We start from the raw sequence: 22356 nt of genomic DNA, 5'->3' as shown, positions 1-22356 counted from the left end.
GAGTCAGGCCCGTATGCGGGCGCCAGGGACAGTACTTCTAAGAAGGTGAGGCTTAGCTGACACATGGGGAAGCTGAGGGACGGCGGCCACTCTCTGGCTTAAAACTCTCCAACGGCTTCCGAGGGCACTTCGAACAAACACAAACTCCCTGTCCTGTAGGCTCAGAAATGATTTGAATTGTGGGTTGATCTTGTAACTGGCAGCCTTGCTGAATTCTAGAATTTAGTTCCAATATTTTGTTGATCCTACTGTTTTTTCCTAGATGGCTGATTGTATCATATACGTATAATGATAACCTTGTTTCTTGCCTCCCAATCTTTACTCCTCGTTTTTCTCCTTTCCAGCATTGGCTTGGAATCTGGGTTAAGCAGGATCAGGGAGACTCCAGTCGAATTGGGAGGAAAACATACTTCCAACCACAGGACACTGCCTAACTCGATGACTTACGGCTTAGTGCTTGGTTTTACTCCACTTACGGTTTAGTGCTTGGTTTTACTCCCCGGTCAAATTTAAAGAACATACTCTTTATCTCAAGATATTGCTTCAATTTACTGAGGCGAAACCATTTTCAGCAGAGTTTTCTCCTCAGAACACTTTGAAAGATTCCAGAGTTCTAACTTAATATGTCCTTTGACTTCGATATTTGTTAGTGCAGGACCCCAAAATGCAGTGGCTGATATATTTGCTTTAGAAATTCCTTCAGTAGGTTGGTGGATGGTTTACTGCCTTGGTTTTTGTTCGTGAATGCCAGGGTTTCGTATTTGAGGAGAATTAACCAAAAATTCAAACCCGCTGCCGTGGAGAGGATTCAGACTCAGGGCGACCCCATGAGTTAGGGTATTGCCATTCATAACCTACTCTGGGGAAAGCAAACTGTCGCGGCCCAGAGATTACCACTGACGGCTCTCACCAACCTCTAAACAAAGGTGTAGACTTTCCCGAGAGTCCCTAAAGGCGCGGCCCCAGAGGCCTCTGGGAAACGTAGTCCCCAAATTCGATAGCCCACCCCCTCCTCGGAGGACAAGGGAACGGCGCGCGGCCCCTAGGTCTGCGCATGTGTAGTGTTGCGAGCGAGCCGGAGGCTGCCCTTCCCCCACCTCCAGGCGCGAGTGGACGCCAGGATTCCCGTCTCCTCGCGACTTGGCCACCCCGCGCCGTGACTCGGCCTGGCACTGAGCCGCGGGTGGAGGCTGTGTCCCTGCAGGTACGAGGGGGACTGCCTGGCAGCTCGGCGGGGCCTGGGGGCGGAGGAGATGGGGTACGGGATGGGCTCGTGCCCGCGCGGGTGGGAGCCCAAACTTCGGCGACTCGCGGGCTGCAGCGACCCTCGGGGCGGCGTACAGGACTGCGCGGCGCCCTCCTCCGAGCCGGGCGGCAGGGGCGGCGTGGCAGGGTCCTTGGGGGCGGGGACGGCGGAGGGGGACGACGGCTGCGAGGGCTCGCCTTCCTCCCTTTGTCAGAAGCGGCTCCGGGAGGCGGCGAGGGTCCCCAGTCGCGCGGGAGCGAGTCCGGAAGCTCTGCGGGCGCGCGCGGGGCCAGGCCCACCGGGGCGGGGAGGACACCTGTCAGCGCCTCCGGGACGCGCGGGGAGCCCCTGGACCTGGGGGGTGGAGGCTGGAAAGCCCAGCACACTGCGTGATGCACACCTCGTGCCCAGTGGATACAAGCTGGGATCTCTGCGAGAGTCTGTATAGTTAAGTATTTCAGCCAATCTTCACATCTCCCCTGCGAGACTCGGTTTTATCATCCCCTTTTCAGGAGAAAAAGAGGAGGTTCAGAAAAGTGAAGTGATTTACCCAAGGTCACACACCCAGCCAGTACTTTATGTTATAGAAGTGGCAAATATTTTATTGTTTGTCTTTTGGTAGGTCTGTACATCATTTATAGGAAGCAGGGGCTGAGGTAAACAGTATTTATGCCTCAAACGGGCGTGCCTCCTCTCCTGCTAGAACTTTAATGTTGGGGATCAAACCATTCTAGTCAGGACTTTTGTTGTTGCTGTGATTTCTCTTCACTGCACAACTGATTTCAGATTCCTCGGGCAGTACCTTGTAGTTAGAGTGAAGGCTGGCTTGCTGGAGGGTTTTCACCACCATACACACACAGTTTCTCTTCTAAGGAGCCCTGGCGGTACAGTGGTTTAGCACTCGGCTGCTAACTGAAAGATTGGCCATTTGAACCCACCCAGCAACTCCTCAGGAGAAAGACCTGGTGAAGATTACAGCCTAGAAAACTCCGTGAGACAGTTCTGCTCTGTCACACGGGGTCTCTGTAAGTCCAAACTCACCTCGATGGCACACACCATTTCTCTTCTAGCCTGAGCTTTAGGCCTTCCCAGTTTACCTGTTTCTCAGAGACGTTCTCTCTTCGTCCTCCTGCGCTTCTCCAAGCAGTAGACTCTTTCCTGTTGTTTGTTATGCACTGCGTGCTAGCCTGGTGAGGGAGAGGGACAGAGCAACCTCTGTTATTCTTGTCCAGCCTCACTCTTAGGTGAGACTCCTTTTCCCTGGGATCAGGGGTGGGGTTTTCTCAATTATCATGTCCCTCCCCCAGTGGTAGGAGACCTCTAATTGGCAGAATGGTTTCCTGCTCCTCCCCCAGGGATAACCCAAAAAAAACAAATCCTTTACCATGGGATCCATTCTGACTCTGAATCATAGCAACCCCGTAGGACAGAGTAGAACTGCCCCACAGAGTTTCCAAGGCTGTAACCTTTATGGAAGTGGACTGCCTCATCTTTTTGCCGTGGAGCAGCTGCTGGGTCCGAATGGCTAACCTTTCAAGCCCTTAACCACTCTGCCACCAGGGCTTCTTCCCCCAGAGATAGAAGTTTTTATTTTTTATTCGTTTATTATTATATGGTATTCTTAGCAATGTCTTCAGTCTGAAAATCTGTCTTCTACTTGGTTAGACTTTATGATTTCTGATATGTGGATGCATTTCTACTGTCTGATTTAGCACCTTTTATTTACTTTGCTTTTTCTTTCTTCTTTTCTCCTTTTCTTTTGACCTGTTGTATTTATCTCCCCTTTTTTTCTCCTCCTGGAAATATGTTCTACTTTTAGTTTTCTAATAGTTATTAATACACATCCAGTAACCAGTTGCCATTGGGTTGATTCTGACTTACGGCAACCTTTGTGTTTCACGGTACAGCTGTGCTCATAGGGTTTTCAATGGCTGTGATCTTTCTGAAGTAGATCTCCAGACCTTTCTTCGGAGGCATCTCTGGGTGGATTCAAATCACCAACCTTTTGGTTAGTAGCTGAGTGCTTCACCATTTGCGCCACATGACTTTAATATCTCCAATTCAAGGAGCCTACAATGATTTAATTGTAGTCTTCTCCCTTGAGTCATGTTTTGCTTTCCATTTCTTTTAGTTCCACTTTGTTTTTTGTAACTTTCAAGTTAATTATTATTATGTTTTGTTTTTCTTTTGCTTTATCTTCCTGTTTACTGCTTTCTTAGAAAAAGTTGCTTATCAAACTCCTCATGGCCCTATTGGAGTCTCAAGTCCACAGGTGGATGCTGCCATAATGTGATCCTTTCTGCCCCTTCTGAAGAGGCAAAGGGATTATCCCATGAGGCGGTATTTTCCCAGGTGGTGTGTAGGGATTTCTAAACAGGTAATTCTAGGCAAAGGAGCCCTGGTGGAGCAGAGGTTAAGCACTTGGCTGCTAACTGAAAGGTCAGTGATTTGAACCCACCAGCCACTCCACGGGAGAAAAATGTGTCAGTTTGCTTCCATAAAGATTACAGCCTTGAAAACCCAATGGGGCAAATCTGCTCTGTTCTGTAGGGTCGCTGTGAGTCGGAATCAACTTGACGGCAGCGGGTTTGGGTTTTATTTGTTGTTGTTAATTCTAGGCATTCTGAGGCAGATCAGATCTTTAGTAACGGTGCGTTACTTTTTTCTCTGTTCTAGTTCTGCCTTCGTAGTTCTCTGCCTTTGCCCAAAAGCTGTAGAAAATGAACAAATCCCAGGTGAGTTGTTTGTTGCCCACTTTGGTTTACAGTGCATTTTAGGAAGTTTTTAAGAGTCCAGATAATGAAATAGAAAAGCAAAAATGAGTAAAACTCAAGGAAAACATAGGAAGTACCAGTAGCAAAAAAGCAAACCATGTTAATTACGTGCCTTATATTGATTTTGAATACCAATTCCTTGCTTCTCTAGCATTAGGTCTGAATAAATTTTATGGGTCATCATATTGCAAGTATATTAGATCTTTTTAGCTCGTCCCATGTACCTCTTAGCCTCTCTGTCCTTTACTCTTTCTGTACATCAGTCTGGATATTACGCACCTTCTGAGGAGCTGTGTTCTACTTCACTGTTCATCTCTTCAGCTGTGTCTAATCTGATAAACCCATCCGTATATTTAAACCTATACTTTCTTCCATTTTTATGGTTTGGATATGGTGGGGAGATTTTTAATTGTGCCCAATATTTTGGTTTAAAAGTGTAAGTCCATCTTCTGCCCTTAAATATTCAGAGCTTTAATTAGCTCTTAAAATTGCCTAATTTGATACCATGAAAATAATGCCCAACTTGTTAGCACTCCTTTTGCGATTATACTTTAACCTCATGTGAGCTTCGTCAGTGCGCTAGTAACATCTTATTGCAAGTGTATGTTCATGTGCTTGCCTCGCTATACACATCTTGAGAGCAGAAACAGTGTTTTATTAATCTTAGATCCCTATCAAATAAGACAGCACCAGCAATGTAGAAGAATCTGAGTAAATGTTTTAACTATTTCTGAAAGTGAGTTTTGGAGACTTGACAGGACATAATAAACAAGATGTAGAGTTGGTCTTATGTAAATTTTTGTGGTAAGTGACTCTTTTACACAACATTGTAAGAATATGTTTCCATACATACTTTCCACATCATCAAATGCTGATCGTTTCAGAGTGAATAGCAATATACCATTTCAGGGATCGGTCTCATTCACGGATGTGACTGTAGACTTTACCCAGGAGGAATGGGAGCAACTGGACCCCTCTCAGAGGATCCTGTACATGGATGTGATGCTGGAGAATTATAGCAACTTACTTTCAGTGGGTAAGGATGGCTTTCAGGTATAGTGCAATGTTTCCCTAATAGCATTTGTGTCCTTTCTTAGTGACAAAATATTACAGGCGCTTGATTACTAAACAGTTTTGGCCTTGAGCTTCAAGTGTTAAAGCTAAGAGATAGTGCTACCCCTGGATTTCTATTTACTTTCAGGGTCTCTGAAGTCCAAGCAGTTAGGAGCTAAGTTTCTAGCAAGTTCTCAGGGCTTCAAACCAGTTCCCTCAAATCCCTGCTGAGAATTTGGATTTCTTACAAGTTCCCAGCCTATGTTAATGCTGCTGGTTAGGCACCAATTCTGAGAACCACTAGTAAGAGCAGTGGTTCTCAAAACGTATTATAGTATTATACGTAAGAATCACTTGGGAATCTTGTTAAAATGTAGGTTCTGATTCAGTGTATATGGGGTGGAAATGCAAATTCTCAGCAGGGGTTCGAACCTGAAAGAACCAGTTCAAAGCCCTGCAAGTTCTCTGATATTATCAAACCACGTGTACTTTTAAAGTTGGAGCAGTGAGGAGAACTGTACATTTAGAGGTAGAATCACCAATCCAGAGCTTTCCAGGGAAGAGATGGAGGGTGGGAAGGAGAATCAGATAGAGAGAAGCCAGTGGAAATAATAAACCAGGGATTGTGAATGGGATGGTCCCTTTGAAATATTTTTCAGGAATCTTTTTCAAATTCCTAAACCTGTAGGGATGGCTGAGGACAATGACCTTTAAATCCTCAGATCTCTGAATCACAGCTCCAGTTATCACTGTCTGCCTGCCTAACTTCTGTAGTTGGGCCCTGAATCTGATACTTGCCTAAGGCATCTTAAACCCTTGTGTTGTGATTAGTTGCTCTTTGTTTAGTATTCTCAGTTTGCCAGAATAAAAACTTATATTTTACCTCATGATAATTGGTGCCGTGTCCTCATGGAAGATACGGCTTTTTCGGTACAAGAGTGACATTGTTGTCCTGGACACAGATGGCAGCAGGATCACAAGAGTCAGCAATAGCCAGTAATACATAAAATGAAAATAAAGGGTATTAAACTCCTAGGTCGAGGCTGGGTGGTTTGATCCTTAAGACCCCTTCAAGTAAAACCAGGTATAAAAGCAGAGGCAAAACTCGTCTGGGGACAAGGTTAAACCTATTAAAAGAAGAAAGATAGGACATGGTGGTGAAGACACATTCACTGTCCGACAGTTTCAATAGAGAAAAGCAGTCAACCAGCAGCAGCAGCAGTGGGTGGCCCTGCTGTCCAGATGGCTTGCCGTTAGATTTATTTAGTATTCCCTGCAGAATATGAGAGGTTCCTGGGCCTCGCCATCCATCTGCAGAATAGTCTGTGTTTAGAGACCTGGGGTAGGATTGTCTGCAAACCTGTGAGAAATGCAGCTTTTAAAGGAAGTTACATGGGTGTAAGTGAGCAGAGTAGAAAAATGGAGGAAGAACCTAGAAGCATGGAGACTGTGCAGGCTGGTGTAATGTCAGGTCAGGTGTTGGTTGCTAAACTCAGATCTGCACAGATGTTGTCCATTAACATCTTTGTCTCCTAATTTTCTTGGTCTCTGTGCTCACTGTGAGGTGTCCTTGAAGACATATGAATCTCCTTCATTCCTGCAGTTGCCAGCTTATATATCATTTATGTCCTGTTTGTTGCCTTTTGTTTTCATTTCACCTTCTCACCCTCTTTTTAAGGTTGTTTTGTCATTTGGTGATGGTACTTGCATCCATTGTCAGTTTTCGCCTCTTACTTTGCCACAGGATTTTATCTTTTTATTTCAAAGCTTGAGAAAGACAAGGAAAATTTGCACTGAGGATTTTTTGATGCAGGGAGACTGGGTCCTAGAGAGTCAGCCCCGTAGTAGAACACTTGTGGAGACTCCATTCCATTTCAGAGTGAGAAGGGACTGCCAAAGTGTATTTCATTGTGCTCTTTCCTAGAAGTGTGGAAGGCCGATGACCAGATGGAGAGGGACCACAGAAACCCAGATGAGCAGGCGAGGCAATTTCTAATCCTCAAGAGCCAAACCCCAGTGGAGGAAAGAGGTAATCTCTTTGAAAAAACATTTAATCTGAGCACAGACATTGTTTCTTTAAGACAAGTACCGTATAAATATGATTTATATGAAAAAACATTGAAATGTAATACAGCTGTACTTAATAGTAATGGAAGCTATGCAAGAAAGAAAGCTGAGGAGTACAGTGGATTTGGAAAAGCACTCCTCTTTCTGAAGCACGAGAAAACCCACCCTGGCCTGGAATACTCTGAATATAATAAAAGTGGGAATGCCCTCAGCGACAAGGAAGCCATTTTTAAGCATCAAAAAATTAAAAATTTGGTTCAACCTTTTATTTGTAATTACTGTGACAAGACTTTCTCCTTTAAATCACTCCTCATTAGTCATAAGAGAATACATACTGGAGAAAAACCCTATGAATGTAATGTGTGTAAGAAAACCTTCTCCCATAAGGCAAACCTCATTAAACATCAGAGAATCCATACTGGGGAGAAACCCTTTGAATGTCCTGAATGTGGAAAAGCTTTCACCCACCAGTCAAACCTCATTGTGCACCAGCGGGCGCATATGGAGAAGAAACCCTATGAGTGCAGTGACTGTGGCAAGACATTCGCCCAGAAGTTTGAGCTCACCACTCATCAGAGAATTCATACTGGAGAGCGGCCCTATGAGTGTAATGAATGTGCAAAAACCTTCTTCAAGAAGTCAAACCTTATTATACATCAGAAAATTCACACAGGGGAGAAACGTTACGAGTGCAGTGAATGTGGGAAATCCTTCATCCAGAACTCACAGCTCATTATACACATGAGAACTCATACAGGAGAGAAGCCCTATGAATGTACCGAATGTGGCAAAACTTTCAGCCAGAGGTCAACCCTTAGGTTACATTTGCGAATTCATACAGGAGAGAAACCATATGAGTGTTCTGAATGTGGGAAGGCCTTCAGCAGGAAGTCCCGTCTCAGTGTCCATCAGAGAGTTCATATAGGGGACAAGCCCTGAGACAGCAACCAGGTTGAACTGTGAAGAACCCTTCTACAAAAGTTCTTCAGTGTGGGAGAAACCTCGGGAAGGAATGTGGGAATTCATGCTGAGATACAGTCTGTGAACTCAGAAATGTGTAAAAAATAGGATCCCATAAGACCAATGTTATACTGGAAGTTAGGTATGATACCCAGCTAAAGAGTACATATCAGATTATGTCCAATTGTAAATAGACATACTCAGCTATAGTACAGTGAGCTCTTTCAAAGCTTGAATGAATTGAATATACCAGGCAGCAGCATAGTAGATGTACAGACAGTACCTAGTATGTAGTGGTTATGTGTGATATGATGCCACAGAACACAAACTATGTTTTAGAGTTGTACATGTGAATTTAACATAGTCACAGGGAGTTTGAAATTCTTGTCCTATGGGAGTGGCTGGTGGATTCAAACTGCTGACCTTCTGGGTAGCAGCCATGTTCTTAACCACTGTGCCACCAGGGCTCCATGTGATATTAGGATACATCAAACATGGTTTTTCTTGCTAAACATCACACGTGTTTTTCAGAACCTTTACAACCCAGGATGCATTCAGAATGGAGTATGTGACGAGTTTTAAAGTAGCATGTAGCGTATCTTCTGCTGCTGCTTGCTCACATACATGAGTTGGTGTGACTGTTGTTACTGAGCTGCCTCTTCAACAGCCAAAAGACAATGTTGTTGAAGTTTTAACCTGCTTCTGGGTTTGCTGAAGATTTTCTAGAATAATTCTTTACATAAATACGCAAATATAAGTAAGAGGAGATCTAGAGAGGTGAAAGGAAACAAACGTGGGCTGTATTTATTACTCAGTACACACCACAGGATAGAAACGTGCTGTGTGAAGAGAACCTCTCCCTCCAGCAGGATCTTGCTATTTTTCAGTGGGATATTTGCATACAAATGCATGAGTGTTACCAAATTGTTGTGTACCCAGAAACCACCTGTATTTTTGTGTGTTGCTTTGTTTCTCTTAATATTTTACAAATTGTCTTGCAAAAATTTTAGGATGCTTATATAGCTCATAAATGTTAGCTACGTTTCAGAGACTTAAGAATAATTTATTTTGAGTAACTGTCAGGAGATACTGTTTTGCTTTTTTATAGTCCCACTTGAGAAATGAAATTTTTCAGTATTCTGTTGTTTTAAAGAGGCAGTTCTACTTCCTTGAGTTTCAGTATAATCAACCTAAAATATTTCCCTTTGCAACCTGACTTAGTGTCAGTTATAACTTTCCTTTAAAAGTTCCCAGAGCAAATGCTATATATAAGTTAGATTATTTTCAGTGGTCTCTTCATATAATGTTTGATGATTAAAGTAAAAAAAAAAAACTTATTTTGCATAACTCAAAGATACACCATTTTAGCCTTGATTGCAAAGTCATTAAGTCATTAACTCCAGTCTTCCCCTCGCAATCACAAATCATGCATTAGAATTGAAGATGGCAGCCATAATTGTTCTTTCTTTTTATTAGATATTTTTGAAGGTCATTGATGTGCTTTGACTATATATGAATGTGAATGACTTTTTCTCAGAATATCCAGAGCTCAATAAGTTTTTGTCTTTCTAAGTTGTCATCTTAGTTACTAAAGGCAAGGAAGCAGGATGAAAGGTTAATTTCATAACGCTGCTGTTGGAAATGTATCTTATGACAACCTCCTTGGAAAACATTGTAGCTTTGTCTTTTAACTCTGAGAACATACATACTCTTCAACCCAGGAGTCTCATCACTCCTGGGAATCTATCCCTAAGAAAAAAAATAAAGTGCCAATACCTAAGAGTATATGTTTATCAATGTATTTTGCTTGGAAAAAAGCAATGGCCTACAGTGAGTGAGGCAGAAATGCCAGAATTGCTGTGGTGGATGGTGGCAGAGGGATTAAAAGGCTTACGGAGGTGGGCGTTCTTTAACACCCAGTGGGTGACTGTCCTAACGGGAGACGCAGAAGATACACTCATCTCCAAAGCCATAAGGAATGTGCTAGTGAGCGGGCACCAGCATCGCTGAGAAGTTCAGGCCGGGGTGGATGGTAGGTGATGCCACCACAGCACTGGACCACTGACGGCAACGAGGGTGCCTGAGCTCCCCACAACCATCAGGTCAGGTGGTTTTGTTTACCCATCAGCAGCTAAGTGGATGCAGTTATCCCAACAAGTGGCAAGTCTGGATGGCAGCCAGGGTCCTGCCCTCAGGGTCATGGAGACAGTTCATAGAACCCAGTGTGCCTGGGGCAGAATAGAAGTACTGCTAAAAGGATACACAGTCTGTACACTCAAGAGAAATCAAGGATGGATGATCAGCAGGCTGATTTAAAAAAGCCGTGATCCCTTGTCCAGTTTCCAGGTTTGAGCCAATGTTCACACCTGGAACTCACAGACTGAAGGAGAGGCCAGTGTTCAAAATAATTTCTTCAGTCCTTACCTAAAGAGATCAACAGCCATGTAATTTGATGACAGTGTACTAGGGAAAGGGGACCCAAACATTTCAAGGACTAATTCTCATTAATAATTTCTAAATATTGATTACACGTTGAAATGACAATATTTTGGATATATTGAGTTAAATAAAGTATATTATTAAATTTAGTCCACCTGTTTCTTTTTACTTTAGTAAGACTACTAGATAATTTAAAATAACATATTTGGCTTCCACTGTATTTCTTCTGAACACTATTGGGTTAAAAACCAAAAAAAAAAAAAAAATCCATTGCCATCCAGTTGATTCCAACTCATAGCAACTCTATAGGACAGGGCAGAACTGTCCTATAGGGTTTCCAAGGCTGTAAATCTTGATAGCAGACTACCACATCTTTGTCCCATGGAGCGGCTGGTGGGTTTGAACCACTGACCTTTTGGTTAGCACCTGAGCTTAACCACTGCACCACCACCTTGCAATGCCCATGGTGGACACTAGATGGCAACCTTATCCTGGGGCTGCCACGCTCAGCTGCCCAGGAGGCCTGTTGGGGAGTGGTTGGCAGAGGAGGCTGGTCCTACTGTAGCCAGTAAGGTTTGTGCTGGCTACTCTGTTTTTATATTAATCACACCTGATATTCACTTGTATGTAAATAGTTCTTAGTGTAATAATAAAATATGTTCTTTGCTCTGAGTGTAAGAGCAGTTATTCTTAAAAGACTGGAGTTTTTAGAATATTTGTAATAATTTACTTCAAGTCCACCTCCTCTGCCCAACCCTTTTTCCTTTCTCCCTTCCGCATGTTCATTCTCCACATCAAGTTCAGCACTTTTGACTCTGTTCATGTTCTTAGTAATTCAAATAGTAAATTGCCTATATCACCTTAATTTCAACATATTATGAACCACCATCAGAACACCTCATATTCTGCGAGGCAAAGAAAGATGAGGGAAAACGCTGAAAGAAATGCAGAAGGGAGCCCAGTTCATTCCTGCCAAGAGGCCAGGTAAGTGTGGACTGCTGACTGCCTCCCCCAAGACCAACCTTGGAGAACTTCAGAGGGAAACATGGAGCTATGGAGAGACCTGGGAGAAAGCCTGCCAGAGAAGGGGGGCTTGGGCTGGAGGGGTATGTTCGTCACCGTGGCCAAGGACAGGGGCTGTTGGCTCGGCTGGGGGAGGGTAGCTGTGGCCTGGTGGGCTGGTGAATGACTGGGAGCCCATTTCCCAAGAGCCTCCAGAGAAACACATCAGTCGCTGCTTCTGTACAGATGCTTTTATTGGGGACTCTTGGGGTCAGGGGGTGTTGCAGGACGCACAAACTCAGTTGGCAGCCAGGATCTCCTGAACCCAGGGTATGAGCTCCGTGACACGGGCATACACAGCAGGGGTAGAAGTCGAGCAGGTGTTGCTGCCCCAAGACACAATGCCCACCAGAGTCCAGACTCCATTCTTTTGGTAGACCAGGGGGCCACCAGAGTCACCCTGCCAGGGAAGGAAGGGCTTATTGCCAGGTGTGGAAGGGAGTGCCGGGGCCCTACTGTGCCTTGACCTGGTAGGATCTGGGGGGAAGGGCTGGGGGTACAGAGAAATGAGAAGTGTGGGCACAGAGAGGCTGGCACTGTGTGGCTGTGCACAAGTCACTTGGACCTGGGTTCAATCTTTCTGCATCTGCTCCTGGAGGGACCTGGGTTGGGGGCTGACCCCTTGGCCTGGTCAATGTCCGTAAAATGGGCTGAACAGCCCAGCTCATGAGACTGGCATATGGATGAAATGTCCAAGGGAGCCCTCACCCACACATGGCCAGAGTGAGCCTCCCTCAGTCTGGGGCACCTGTTACCGTTAGTCCCGGCTTCTGCTGGGCCGAGGGCAGAAAGGAGTGGGGAGCCCAGGCCTCCAGGGAAGGGACTCTGTGCCGCCCCGGCCCACCAGGGGCTGGGGCAGTGAGGTTGGGCAGGGTGGCGGGAGGAGGCTGTACCTTGCAGGACGAGACGCCGCTGGCCCCTGCACAGACCATCACGTCAGTGATCTTGCTGCCCCAGTACTTCTTGCAGTCGGTGTTGGACAGAAGGGGCAGGGTTGCCTGCTGCAGTTTCTCAGGGATCTTGATGGCTGGAGAGACAGGGGATGGGGTCAGGGCCTGCCACCCTATCCAGTCCACCCTGGTGGAGGAGGACCAGGGCCCTTGGAGACGCCCACTCTCTCTTAATGTGGTTTTCCTTAAAAACGTCCTGTTCCTTTCAATTCCTTTCAGATTCCAGCCACCCAGTAGATGACTTGGCTCAAGCAAAGCTGTTCAACACCAGGAGCTCCTGCCCTGGAAAGGCTGCAGCACACTCACCGTTGTACTTGGTCTTGCCCCAGCCTGTGGTGACACAGAGGGAGCCCGCAGGAAAGTCGTCCTCAGCGTTGGGCAGGCAGACCGCCGACACGGTTTGGGAGAAGCGGGCGGGCGTGGCCAGCTTCAGCAGGGTGATGTCATTGCGGACGGTGAGCAGGCTGAACTTGGGGTTCTTGAAGACCTGTGGGTGAGGGTCAGAACAACTGGCTGAGGGCCTGGCATGAGTCAGGGGTCTGCGGGTTTCAAGGAAACAAACTTTTCCTGATGGTCCTTTCAAGGGAAACAAACCCACAGGAGCCCTGAATGAAGATTCTGAGACTGGCCCCACCCCCTCGGCTCCTGTTCCTCAAGCCTTCCAGGGTTCTTTCCTTCCTCCTGCACCCCCAGCCTCCCAGCTGAACCCCCGCCACCCAGCCATCCAGCAGGTCCTGGGTGTACCTGAGCAATCTTAAGGACTTGGATGTCCTCAGCATCTGAACCCTGGTCAAACTCCCCGGCCACGACCTGGTCGGTGGTCCTAGATAGAGCATGTGGGGGTGGGGGTTGAGGGCCAGAAATGCACCCTACTCCCCCAGCGCCAACAAGCTGGAATTAGAGCCTGAGCCCACCCAGGCCTCACCTGACCCCGCAGTGGGCAGCAGTGACCACCCAGTTCTCGCTGATGAGGGAGCCCCCACAGAAGTGGGAGCCGGTGCTGTCCTGGGGAGAGAGGTGGGGAAGGTCAGCCACACCCTCCCTGGGCAGCATGCCCCCAGCCCAGCCAATACCACAGGTGCCCCCTACACATTCTCAGAATCCCTCCTCACCTGCAGGGACACCTGCCAGGGCCAGGAGCCAGGGACAGCGTCCTCCCCATTGACAATCCTGGACAGGCCACTCAGCACAGGTTGGATGGTGGGGACTCCACAGCCTGGGAAGGGGGCAAGAGGAAGGGCTGAGCCCAGGAGCCAGTGGGGCCTCACTTGGAGAATCTGGGTCCCTAGGTCAGCAGCCCACACCACAGGGCCCCACTGCATAGCTCCCACGTCCTCCAGGCTCAAGGACCCCCTAGACGCAGCCCACTGACCCCAGGCATCTTTCCAGGGCTGCAGAGGGCCCAGGGCCCGCCCTTACCTGGGGCCCCTTGTCTGAAGGTGCAGAAAACAGCAGGGAAGCCTGACTGCCCAGCTCAGCTCCTAGGCCTATCCCTTCCTTCCTGTGTGAACTCAGAAGGGTAGCTGCATCTCCCCAATCCTCAGTTTCCTCTGCTGTAAAGTGGGGAACAGAACAATGCCAACTTCACAGGCCAGAGCTCCTCCATTAGATTGAAGCCCCCAAGTACTGGCAAGTCTGGGAAGAATCTGGAACTCTTACACTTGGCTTACACTTGGCTGACGGGTGTGCAAAATGGTGCCATAGTCTATTTCTTTGATAATTCACAATTTAAGGAACAATTAATAAAAAGAAAAAAAAATTTTTTTCTTTTTATTCATTGTATAAAGTTTTAGTTTCTCAATTATTTAATAAAACACGACTTTAATTCCATACCATAAAAGGCAGTGAGGAAACAAATTGCTTTAATTTTATCAAAACAACGAGAAGAGGACAAAAAGTTCTCGTTGCCGTCGAGCTGATTCCGACTCATAGCAACCCAAAGGACAGAGTAGAACTGCCCCATAGGGTTTCCAAGGAATGCCTGGTGGACTGGAACTGCTGAGCTTTCGGTTAGCAGCTGTAGCCTTTAACCACTATACCACCAGAGTTCCCGAGAAGAGGACAGGTGTACTTAATATATCTGACTTCTTAGCACCTGTACACAGGTTCTTCGATTTGGCAATACCAAGGCAAGTTGAGCAGGTGCAGCCACTATAAGCAACCATGACACATGTAGAGGCATCACACCTTGCTACAGCCTCGTGCCTCCTACTCCTGCCCACGAGGGCACTGTTAACCCCACACGCAAATTTATTTTTTGTAATAGCAAAAATAAATTAGAAATAGTGGTGTAGTAACCTGACAGAGTGACTTACAGTGATTAAAGTCAATGATAAAATATGCTGGGAAAAACCACATTGTAAAACTGACACAGGGTACCATTTACATATATTTATTAAATATCAAAAATTACGTGCATTCCTTATGAATTTATAAATATGTACTAAGTTTATTTTAAAAACCCGCATAGAAACATTGCCCAGCAAATTGAGAATAGGGTTAACCTCCAAGGAGGGAGAAGGGGAGCTTCAGCTGAACCTGTTTTATTGTTTAAAAAGAAACAGCTGAGGCAAATCTACCAAAAATACTCGCTCATTTCTGGTGGTGAGTACCTGGGTGTTACAGGATTTTCTGTATTCGCTAGTTCATAGTTAAAGTACCGTGAGCAGCATGCTTAGCAATAACAGCCAGTGTCCGGCACAAGCAGCAGGTACAAGCCTGGGGAGGTCTGCAGTCACCCCTCACCCTGCCCACGGCGCTCACGGCCTGAGCACCTCGGAGCTGCAGACCTGCGGGGCCCAGACTTGTCTTCTCAACTCCCCAGAACAGGGTGTGAGGGCTCCGAGGTCGCAAAAGGACCCCACTCCTTCCTGCAGCTTCAAGTTGCCTTGCCAGGAAGTGACCCAACGGTGCAGAGAAAGGGGGTCCACAGGCTCTCTTGGCCAGGCCCCTCCAGCCCCTGTGATGGGGCCTGGCTTCAGGCCCACCCAGGGCTCCGGCCCCTACTCCCCAGCCTCCTCCCTAGCCAGCGGCACTGACCAAAGGCGGCCCCCATGAGGGCGAAGCAGGAGAGGAGCCAGAGAAAGGCCATGATGCTGCAGTCAGGAGATGTGGAGCTTGCCTGCTGTGCGGCCCCTTTTTCATCCCCTCCAGGCTCCCAGGCCCCGCCCAACCCCTCTGGCCCTGCCCAGCCAGGGGAGCCTGAGAGCCACCCTCCCTGTTATCCAGGGACCTTGGGTGATAAGCAGGTACCAAGTCCTTCTCACAGCCGGGCCTGGCTCTCAGCCTGGGACACCTCAGCCCCTGGGAAACAGGAAGCTGCCCTGGCCCAACAATGCTGTGAACCTTGGCAGCACCAGGCATACCCAGGGCACAGGCAAGGCCAGTGGCCAGGGTGAGAGCTCAGCTGACGGAGCCCAGCTCTTTGCAGTCTGCTGGGAGGCAGGGCAGGGACTCCAGTTCCCAGTAGCACAGGGAGGGATCCTGGCTCCTCAATTAAAGCAATCCCACCCCAGGTTCAAAGAATTTAGCTGGTCTTTTCCGGAAGGAGCTTGGAGTTTCATAGTCCTAAGGCCCCCAGTACCATGAACGTCCGCTATAGGTTCTCAGCAAGGAGTGTTTTCAGAGTTCAGTATTCATCTACAGGAAAAGTATGCAAGTGTTTTCTGGAGTGCCCAGGGGGTCCCTCATAGCGCAGCCCAGACAAGCAGGTTTGGGGCTTGCATCTGAGCTGTGTCCACAACCCCATAACTGTTCGGAAATTGCCCAGATGGGGGTTGTTAACAGCTAATGGTTGACAAACCCGTTCACAGACCCACCCACATCTGCTGTGAGCTCAACTGAATTCTCTTTTCTGTGATAGTTTACAATTTAAATGAATTCATTGTATAAAGTTTTATTATAAGATGGAACTTCGATTCCACACCATAAAAGGACACACTAAGGAAACTACTTGTCACGGAACAATGAGAAAAGGATAGGTGTAGGAGATTTGCCAATGACTCACTTGCATAGGTGGGGACCAAGGATTTCCCAGCAATCTGTATAGGCTCCTATGCTTGCTCTTCTGGGCCAGGTACTGTGTAGGCACTCATGAACACAGCTGACATCATGGGGCTGAGATTCCAGTACAGACAATGAACAAATAATACAATATTGTACAGTATAATCAATATCATGCAATAAATACAATAAGCTGGGATAAGGCATGGGGAGCAATGGGGATGGCCTGCTGTTCTAGATCTGGACAGAGCTGTCAGCGAAAGCCTCTGTGATGAGATAGTTTGAAAAGAAAAACACAGTGGGGGAACTGAGTCTTCATCTAAGGCCTTCAGGGCCACAGTCACTGTGGGAGAAGGGAGTCAGGGTGAGCAAAACAATGGCACCGGTCTTATTAAATTAATACCCTTGATTTGAACTTGATTGGTTTTGAAGTTTTGTCTTTAATTTATAAATAGGTTTTGTTTTAGAGTTGTACGTTCTCAGTGGAGGAGATAATCAAAAACTTTAACTACCGGTTGAGCAGGGGCCTGACCCTTGGGAACAGTGCCTATACCCTGGCTGGGGCAGAGTCCTGGAGACCTGGGACCTTGTTCTGTGGGGAGGTCCAGAATCCCAGAGGAAGGGTGATATAGAGAGCTGGGAGAGTGGCTGTTTACTAACTGGTATGGAAGCTTCTTGATATTTTAACAGCCTCTGTGGCCACCCAGGGGTATCCCACAGGCCTGGTTATGAACATAAGGAATTCATATTTAAGTTTCAGGCCAGGGGTAATTTGTTGAAATATCAACATTTGCTGGTTAGGTTTATTTTATTTATTTTTGGTGGTGGTGGTAGTTTTTTTCCTTTATCAACTCTAAACAAACAGCCAAGCCATTTGTATTTTCCTCCTCTCAGGGATTCTTCCTGAGCAAAAGCAGAGGCGGCCTAAAGTCAACCAGCCTGAAGTCTTTAGGTCTGCTGTGAAAGCTAAACTCATGGCAGACTAGAGTCCAGGGAGCAATGTGGAGAGAGGGGAGGGGAAGCTTCCTGTCTACAAAGAGATGACAGCTGGAGAGGGTAAGGGAAACTGGGTAACATTTGTGTTTATTTGCCAATGTGCTTTTTACTTCGAGTAATTCCTTTTTGCCCCCAGCCCACCCCATATTCAAACTAGACCATGAGGTGAGACTCCTTAGGAGCAGGATGATAATTTTGTTACAAGAGAGTGACAGCCATTGCCACTTCCCACAGCCATCTCCCCTTTTTTGACCACAGGGGGTTCTGATGGGGGATCGCCCCTCCCCAGCCCCCAGGGGAGAACTCTGATGAATCCAAGCCCACAGAGGCAAAGAGAGATGAGGAGAGCCCACTCCTAACCTCTCTGCAGGCTCTAACCTCTCTGTGAGGCTGTGGTGCTTTGGCAGCCATCTTGAGAGTATAGGAAAAGCAAAAGAAAGAGATCCTAACCTAGAACTACAATATTACTGAGCTGCTGAGCAGACACCCCCAATGTCTTACCTCTGAATCTCTGGTGTGTGATAAGAACAAATCCCTGTTGTCTTAAATGCTAGCAGGCAGCCATCTAAGATGCATCAATTGGTCTCAACCCACCTGGAGCAAAGGAGAATGAAGAACACCAAGGACACAAGGTAATTACAAGTGCAGGAGACAGAAAGGGCCACACATACATCAGCCTGAGACCAGAAGAACTAGATGGTGCCCAGCTACAACCGATGACTGCCCCGACAGGGAACACAGCAGAGAACCCCTCAAAGAGCAGGAGAGCAGTGGGATACAGACCTTAAATTCTCATAAAAAGACCAGGCTTAATGGTCTGATCGAGACTAGAAGGACCCCAGAGGTCATGGTCCCCAGACCTTCTGTTAGCCCAAGACAGGAACCATTCCCAAAGCCAACTCTTCAGACAGGGATTGGACTGGACTATAAGATAGAAAATGATACTGGTGAGGAGTGGGCTTCTTGGATCAAGTAGACACGTGAGACTTTGTGGGCAGCTCCTGTCTGGAGGTGAGGTGAGAAGGCAGAGAGGGACAGAAGCTGGCTGAATGGACACGGAAATTGTGGGTGGAGAGGAGTGTGCTGTCTCATTAGGGGGAGAGCAACTAGGTGTATATAGCTAGGTGTATATGAATTTTTGTATGAGACTGACTTGATTTGTAAACTTTCACTTAAAGCATAATAAAAAGTTAAAAAAATCCCTATTGTTTAGCCATATGTCTTGTATTTTATTATAAAAAAAACTTATCTTTTTCTTCAAATATATTGGTGCCAAGTGTTTTATCTTCAGTCTCACTAATTCTGCCTTCCACTTCCTCAGTTTTCCTCTGACTTTCTATTGAGTTGTCTAATTCTGTAATTTTATTGTTAATCTTCTGAATTTGATTACTCGCTCTCTATGGAATTGATTTTGCAGCTTATTAAATTCTTCAACCACTTTATCTGTGTGTTCCTTGGCTTGTTTTGCATCTTGCCTGATTTCATTCCTGATTTCTTGAAGAGTTCTATATATTAATCTTTTGTATTCTGCATCTAGTAATTCCAGGAAGACACCTTCACCTGGAAGATTCCTTGATTCTTTGTTTTGAGAGCTTGTTGAAGCGATCATGGTCTGCTTTATGTGATTTGATATTGACTGTTGTCTCTGAGCCATCTATAAGTTATTTATTAGTTTATTTTACTTTTGCTTACTGTATCCTAGCTTCTTGCTTTGTTTTGTTTTGATATGCCCAAATAGGCTGCTTGACTGAGCTAGCTTGATTATTTTCACCTTTGAAGCTCTAACATCCTCTCACCAGATGGCTAGAGTTATCAGGTATATGAGCTTAGGAGTCCATTCACTTTTCTTGTATAGATTCAGCTCAGGTGTCCAGGTAGTCAGTCATCAAGTGTGTGGTACAGGTTCTGTCCTACAGTCTTAGAGGGGCAGGGGTGATTGGTGTACGTACAGGTTATCTGGTTGCAGCAAGGGGTCACGCTCTGAACAAGGCAAGGGGGCTGACAACCGTTCCCTGAGTGTCTGTGAGGAAAGCCTATCTGTTCCCTAGAGCGCACAGGTGGGTGGGTTCTGCAGATGAACCAGGGGCACCCAGTGTTTTGGGTTGTAAGGACTGGGAGGTACCACTTATCCTCAGACCCTGTCGTGAGTGGCTACGTGATGTGGGTGGAGCCACCAGTTCTTAGGCCCCTGATGTGGGTAGGTGAGGACCCTGTTTCATAGGCAAAGTGGTGTCAAACATCAAATACCCACCTCTCCGCCACACAGCTGAAACAGTTGCAGTCTGCGAATGAGGGCCTATTCTCCTGAAATGGGTCCACACAGGTCCATGCAGGGGTGAAAGATAGTCAAAATCTGTAGACCGTTTGTGCCTGGACAGGAGCCACTTCTGTCCTGAGCTCCCCGGCTTAGTGGAGCTGGCAGATTATCTTTTCCCCCAATTGTGAATTTATTCGTTCTCCAAGGGTGGGAGAATGGCTCAGGGCACGCAGCAGGACCTATCTCAGGCCCAGGGAAATCAACAGCCACTGAAGCCAGCTTGGGGCTGGGGGCACAGTAAAATAAACACAAGTAGTTAAGCTTTTGCTGAGAGTGCCATTCTTCTCTGGTTCCGGAGGTGTGAGTAGGGTGCGTGGCTCACTGTCTCTCCCTAAGGAAACCACATCCAGAATGCTACTGCCAGCCCCACTGTGGATGCTCCAGGGAATGGTGCCTGAGGGTTCCCAGTGATTCAGGTCCAGCAACTCCTCTCCGCTTCTGAACCATCTCTCCCACCCCCTGCCCCTCAGTCTGATTTCCTAACTTTGCCTTTAATGTTCAGGGCTCGTAGCTTGTCATATATACACTTGTTTTTTCAGATCTTTGTTGTAAGAGGGATCACCAGAAGCATCTGACTACCCTGCCATCTTGGCCCCACCTCAAAAACCATCTTAAATGATAGAAAATACCCATGATAATTGTGCTGACTGTCTTCCATTTGCCCCTTCAGGTCTTCTCTCCTCCCTTCTTCACCTTGCTGGCCTCCAGGAGACTGACCCTCAAGGATGCATTTGGATTCAGCCAATGGGACACACCAGCAGGAGGAGGGTCCTAGGAGAAGAGATAAGTCAGTGTACTTATTCCCTTGGTTCCCTCTCTAGAGGTTGCTGTGAGTTGGCAGCCCTCTTCTTTCTGGGTTCCATAACCGCCACCCCCTCCTTGTCCTTTCAGTTCTAGGTGTGGCAATATTTCCGCATTGTTGCTAGCCCCTGTGTGCCTAACTGTCCTCTCTTGACTTCCTGGAGCACTGCCCATACCTTTGTAAAAATTCTCTTTAATAAAACTCTCCTCAAATTACCATCTGTGCCATCTGTTTTTAGGTAGGACCATTACAAGTACCATGACTGGTACCAGATCTGGCCTCTGGGCCACTGAAAATGCGATTCTGGAACACCTGGGCAGGGCCACACTAAGCGGACCCATGTTCAATGCCCTGCAGCCTCCCGCCTCATGCCTATAGCTGGGCAGCACCTGGAACCCTGGCACAACCCTCACCCAAGGTCAAACTCCATGAGGTAGCAGGGCAGGGATGTGGATGGGCCCTCCTCCCCTCAGCAAAACTCTTCCCCCAACCCAAGCTGTCCAGGAGAGACTCACTCCCAGAGTCCATTCCCTGTGCACATTTAGATCAACTCAACTCCCAATTCACTGTCTCTGAGTAATACGTTCCCTGGCTTGCTCCTCCTGCATTTCCCATTAAACATACTAGATGTCGCATACTTGCAATGAGGGAGCAAGTGCAGAGATAAGGTTCTCTAAGTGATGTTGGCCTGGCTGACTCAACCCACAAGCAAGGTGAAAACTTCTCCCAGGGAGTCTGCATGAACAGTAAATCTACGGGAAGGGGCAGGTCTCCAAACCAGAGGGTGGGAAATTCAAATAGTAGAAAAGTGGAACCCAAGAAAACACTGCTGATTGTCAACTTGAGAGCATAAGCAACTTCTGGTCCTGCAGCTGCCTCGTCCATCCACTTCGACTACTGCCTGCCCTGCTCTGGGCAGCCAGAGCCAAAGGGGATTCCTGCCCAAGAGAGCAGTGCACGGCCCAGGGGTGGAAGAGGGTGGGTGCACTAAGGGAAGGGACCAGCAGGGCAAAGGCACAGGACGCTCATGGCACGTGGGTTTGGAGAATGGTGAACTGATTAAATGCAAGGGGGGCTGTGGAGAAATGAGGTGGGAAAGGTCATCCGAGCCTTGTCTGTGATGGCTTTAATCTTTTTTAAAGGGAGCATTCGAGCATTACTCTTAAAATTTTTAAGACTTAGATAAGGAAGAGATTTTTTAATGATCAATACCTGCAACTAAATAACAAACCTGAATTAACTAGTTCAGCAAAAAATATATAAATATGTGTGTGTGTGTAAACCCATGTGGCAAAATGTTAACAGGTGGTGAATCTAGGTGAAGTCATCAATGGACTATTTTTGCAAATTTCTTAAAAGTTTTTAAACTTTCAAAAATAAGTTGGGGAAAAAAAGAAAAAAAAATTAAATGTTAATAGAAATGTCTTTTCCTGAGAAAGAGAACTCTGGAGAAAGAGCAATGGTTTGGTTCCTGTAACACTAACTGCTCTAACAAGTAGACTTAAAATTGTAGTGTCCCAGATCAGGCAGTGGAGGCAGGAGGGACGCTGTACTCCACACAGTCATCTAGGGCTCCAGGATGACAGCAGTTCTGCCTATGTCTTCCCTGGGCACCAGACCAGCTGGGCAGGGGAAAAAGCATGGGACATGGGATAGAATCCTTCTGTTTTGCTATTAAAGGAAAACTG

The 22356-nt window shown here is 46.7% G+C and overlaps 2 protein-coding genes across 7 annotated transcripts; one reads left to right on the top strand and one right to left on the bottom strand.

Annotated features, from left to right (window-relative positions):
• Positions 1 to 1092: 1092 nt before the first annotated feature.
• ZFP1 (ZFP1 zinc finger protein) lies at positions 1093 to 20883 on the top strand. Of its 6 annotated transcripts, XR_010318849.1 has the most exons (7): positions 1093 to 1204; positions 3923 to 3981; positions 4930 to 5056; positions 6998 to 7102; positions 11432 to 11523; positions 12771 to 13006; positions 17448 to 20883. XR_010318849.1 is itself a non-coding variant. In XM_064273774.1 (6 exons), the coding sequence occupies exons 2-5, from the start codon at positions 3967 to 3969 to the stop codon at positions 11476 to 11478; spliced, it is 294 nt and encodes a 97-aa protein (XP_064129844.1). In that variant the 5' UTR covers positions 1093 to 1204; positions 3923 to 3966; the 3' UTR covers positions 11479 to 11523; positions 12771 to 20883. The 6 variants fall into 6 exon arrangements, 5 of the variants coding, with proteins under 5 accessions (XP_064129844.1, XP_023412456.1, XP_010595132.1 ...); XM_064273774.1 differs by having other exon boundaries at positions 12771 to 20883; XM_023556688.2 differs by lacking the exons at positions 12771 to 13006; positions 17448 to 20883 and having other exon boundaries at positions 11432 to 11821.
• Positions 11787 to 15642, bottom strand: LOC100672744 (chymotrypsinogen B). Its single transcript, XM_003417085.4, has 7 exons — positions 15591 to 15642; positions 13664 to 13767; positions 13477 to 13556; positions 13296 to 13374; positions 12858 to 13038; positions 12495 to 12628; positions 11787 to 12001 (listed from the first exon to the last, which is right to left on the bottom strand). Exons 1-7 carry the CDS (start codon positions 15640 to 15642, stop codon positions 11840 to 11842), a joined length of 792 nt encoding a protein of 263 aa, XP_003417133.1. The 3' UTR covers positions 11787 to 11839.
• Positions 20884 to 22356: the final 1473 nt, after the last annotated feature.

This window comes from Loxodonta africana, chromosome 21, assembly GCF_030014295.1.
Source record: "Loxodonta africana isolate mLoxAfr1 chromosome 21, mLoxAfr1.hap2, whole genome shotgun sequence".
In the NCBI taxonomy this organism is placed as follows: domain Eukaryota; kingdom Metazoa; phylum Chordata; class Mammalia; order Proboscidea; family Elephantidae; genus Loxodonta; species Loxodonta africana.
Note: the sequence above shows the minus strand (reverse complement) of the source record. Positions and strands in the feature narration are given on the sequence as shown.

What these genes read in the sequence shown, in the direction of transcription:
- ZFP1 (XM_010596830.3), top strand. An exon ending in TAGCAACTTACTTTCAGTGG is followed by an intron (nt 5,057 to 6,997) that starts GTAAGGATGGCT and finishes GCTCTTTCCTAG; the next exon opens with AAGTGTGGAAGGCCGATGAC.
- LOC100672744 (XM_003417085.4), bottom strand. Translation starts at nt 15,642, where the DNA reads ATGGCCTTTCTCTGGCTCCTCTCCTGCTTCGCCCTCATGGGGGCCGCC. An exon ending in CCTCATGGGGGCCGCCTTTG is followed by an intron (nt 13,768 to 15,590) that starts GTCAGTGCCGCT and finishes CCCCCTTCCCAG; the next exon opens with GCTGTGGAGTCCCCACCATC. An exon ending in GGGCAAGACCAAGTACAACG is followed by an intron (nt 12,629 to 12,857) that starts GTGAGTGTGCTG and finishes CTGTCTCTCCAG; the next exon opens with CCATCAAGATCCCTGAGAAA.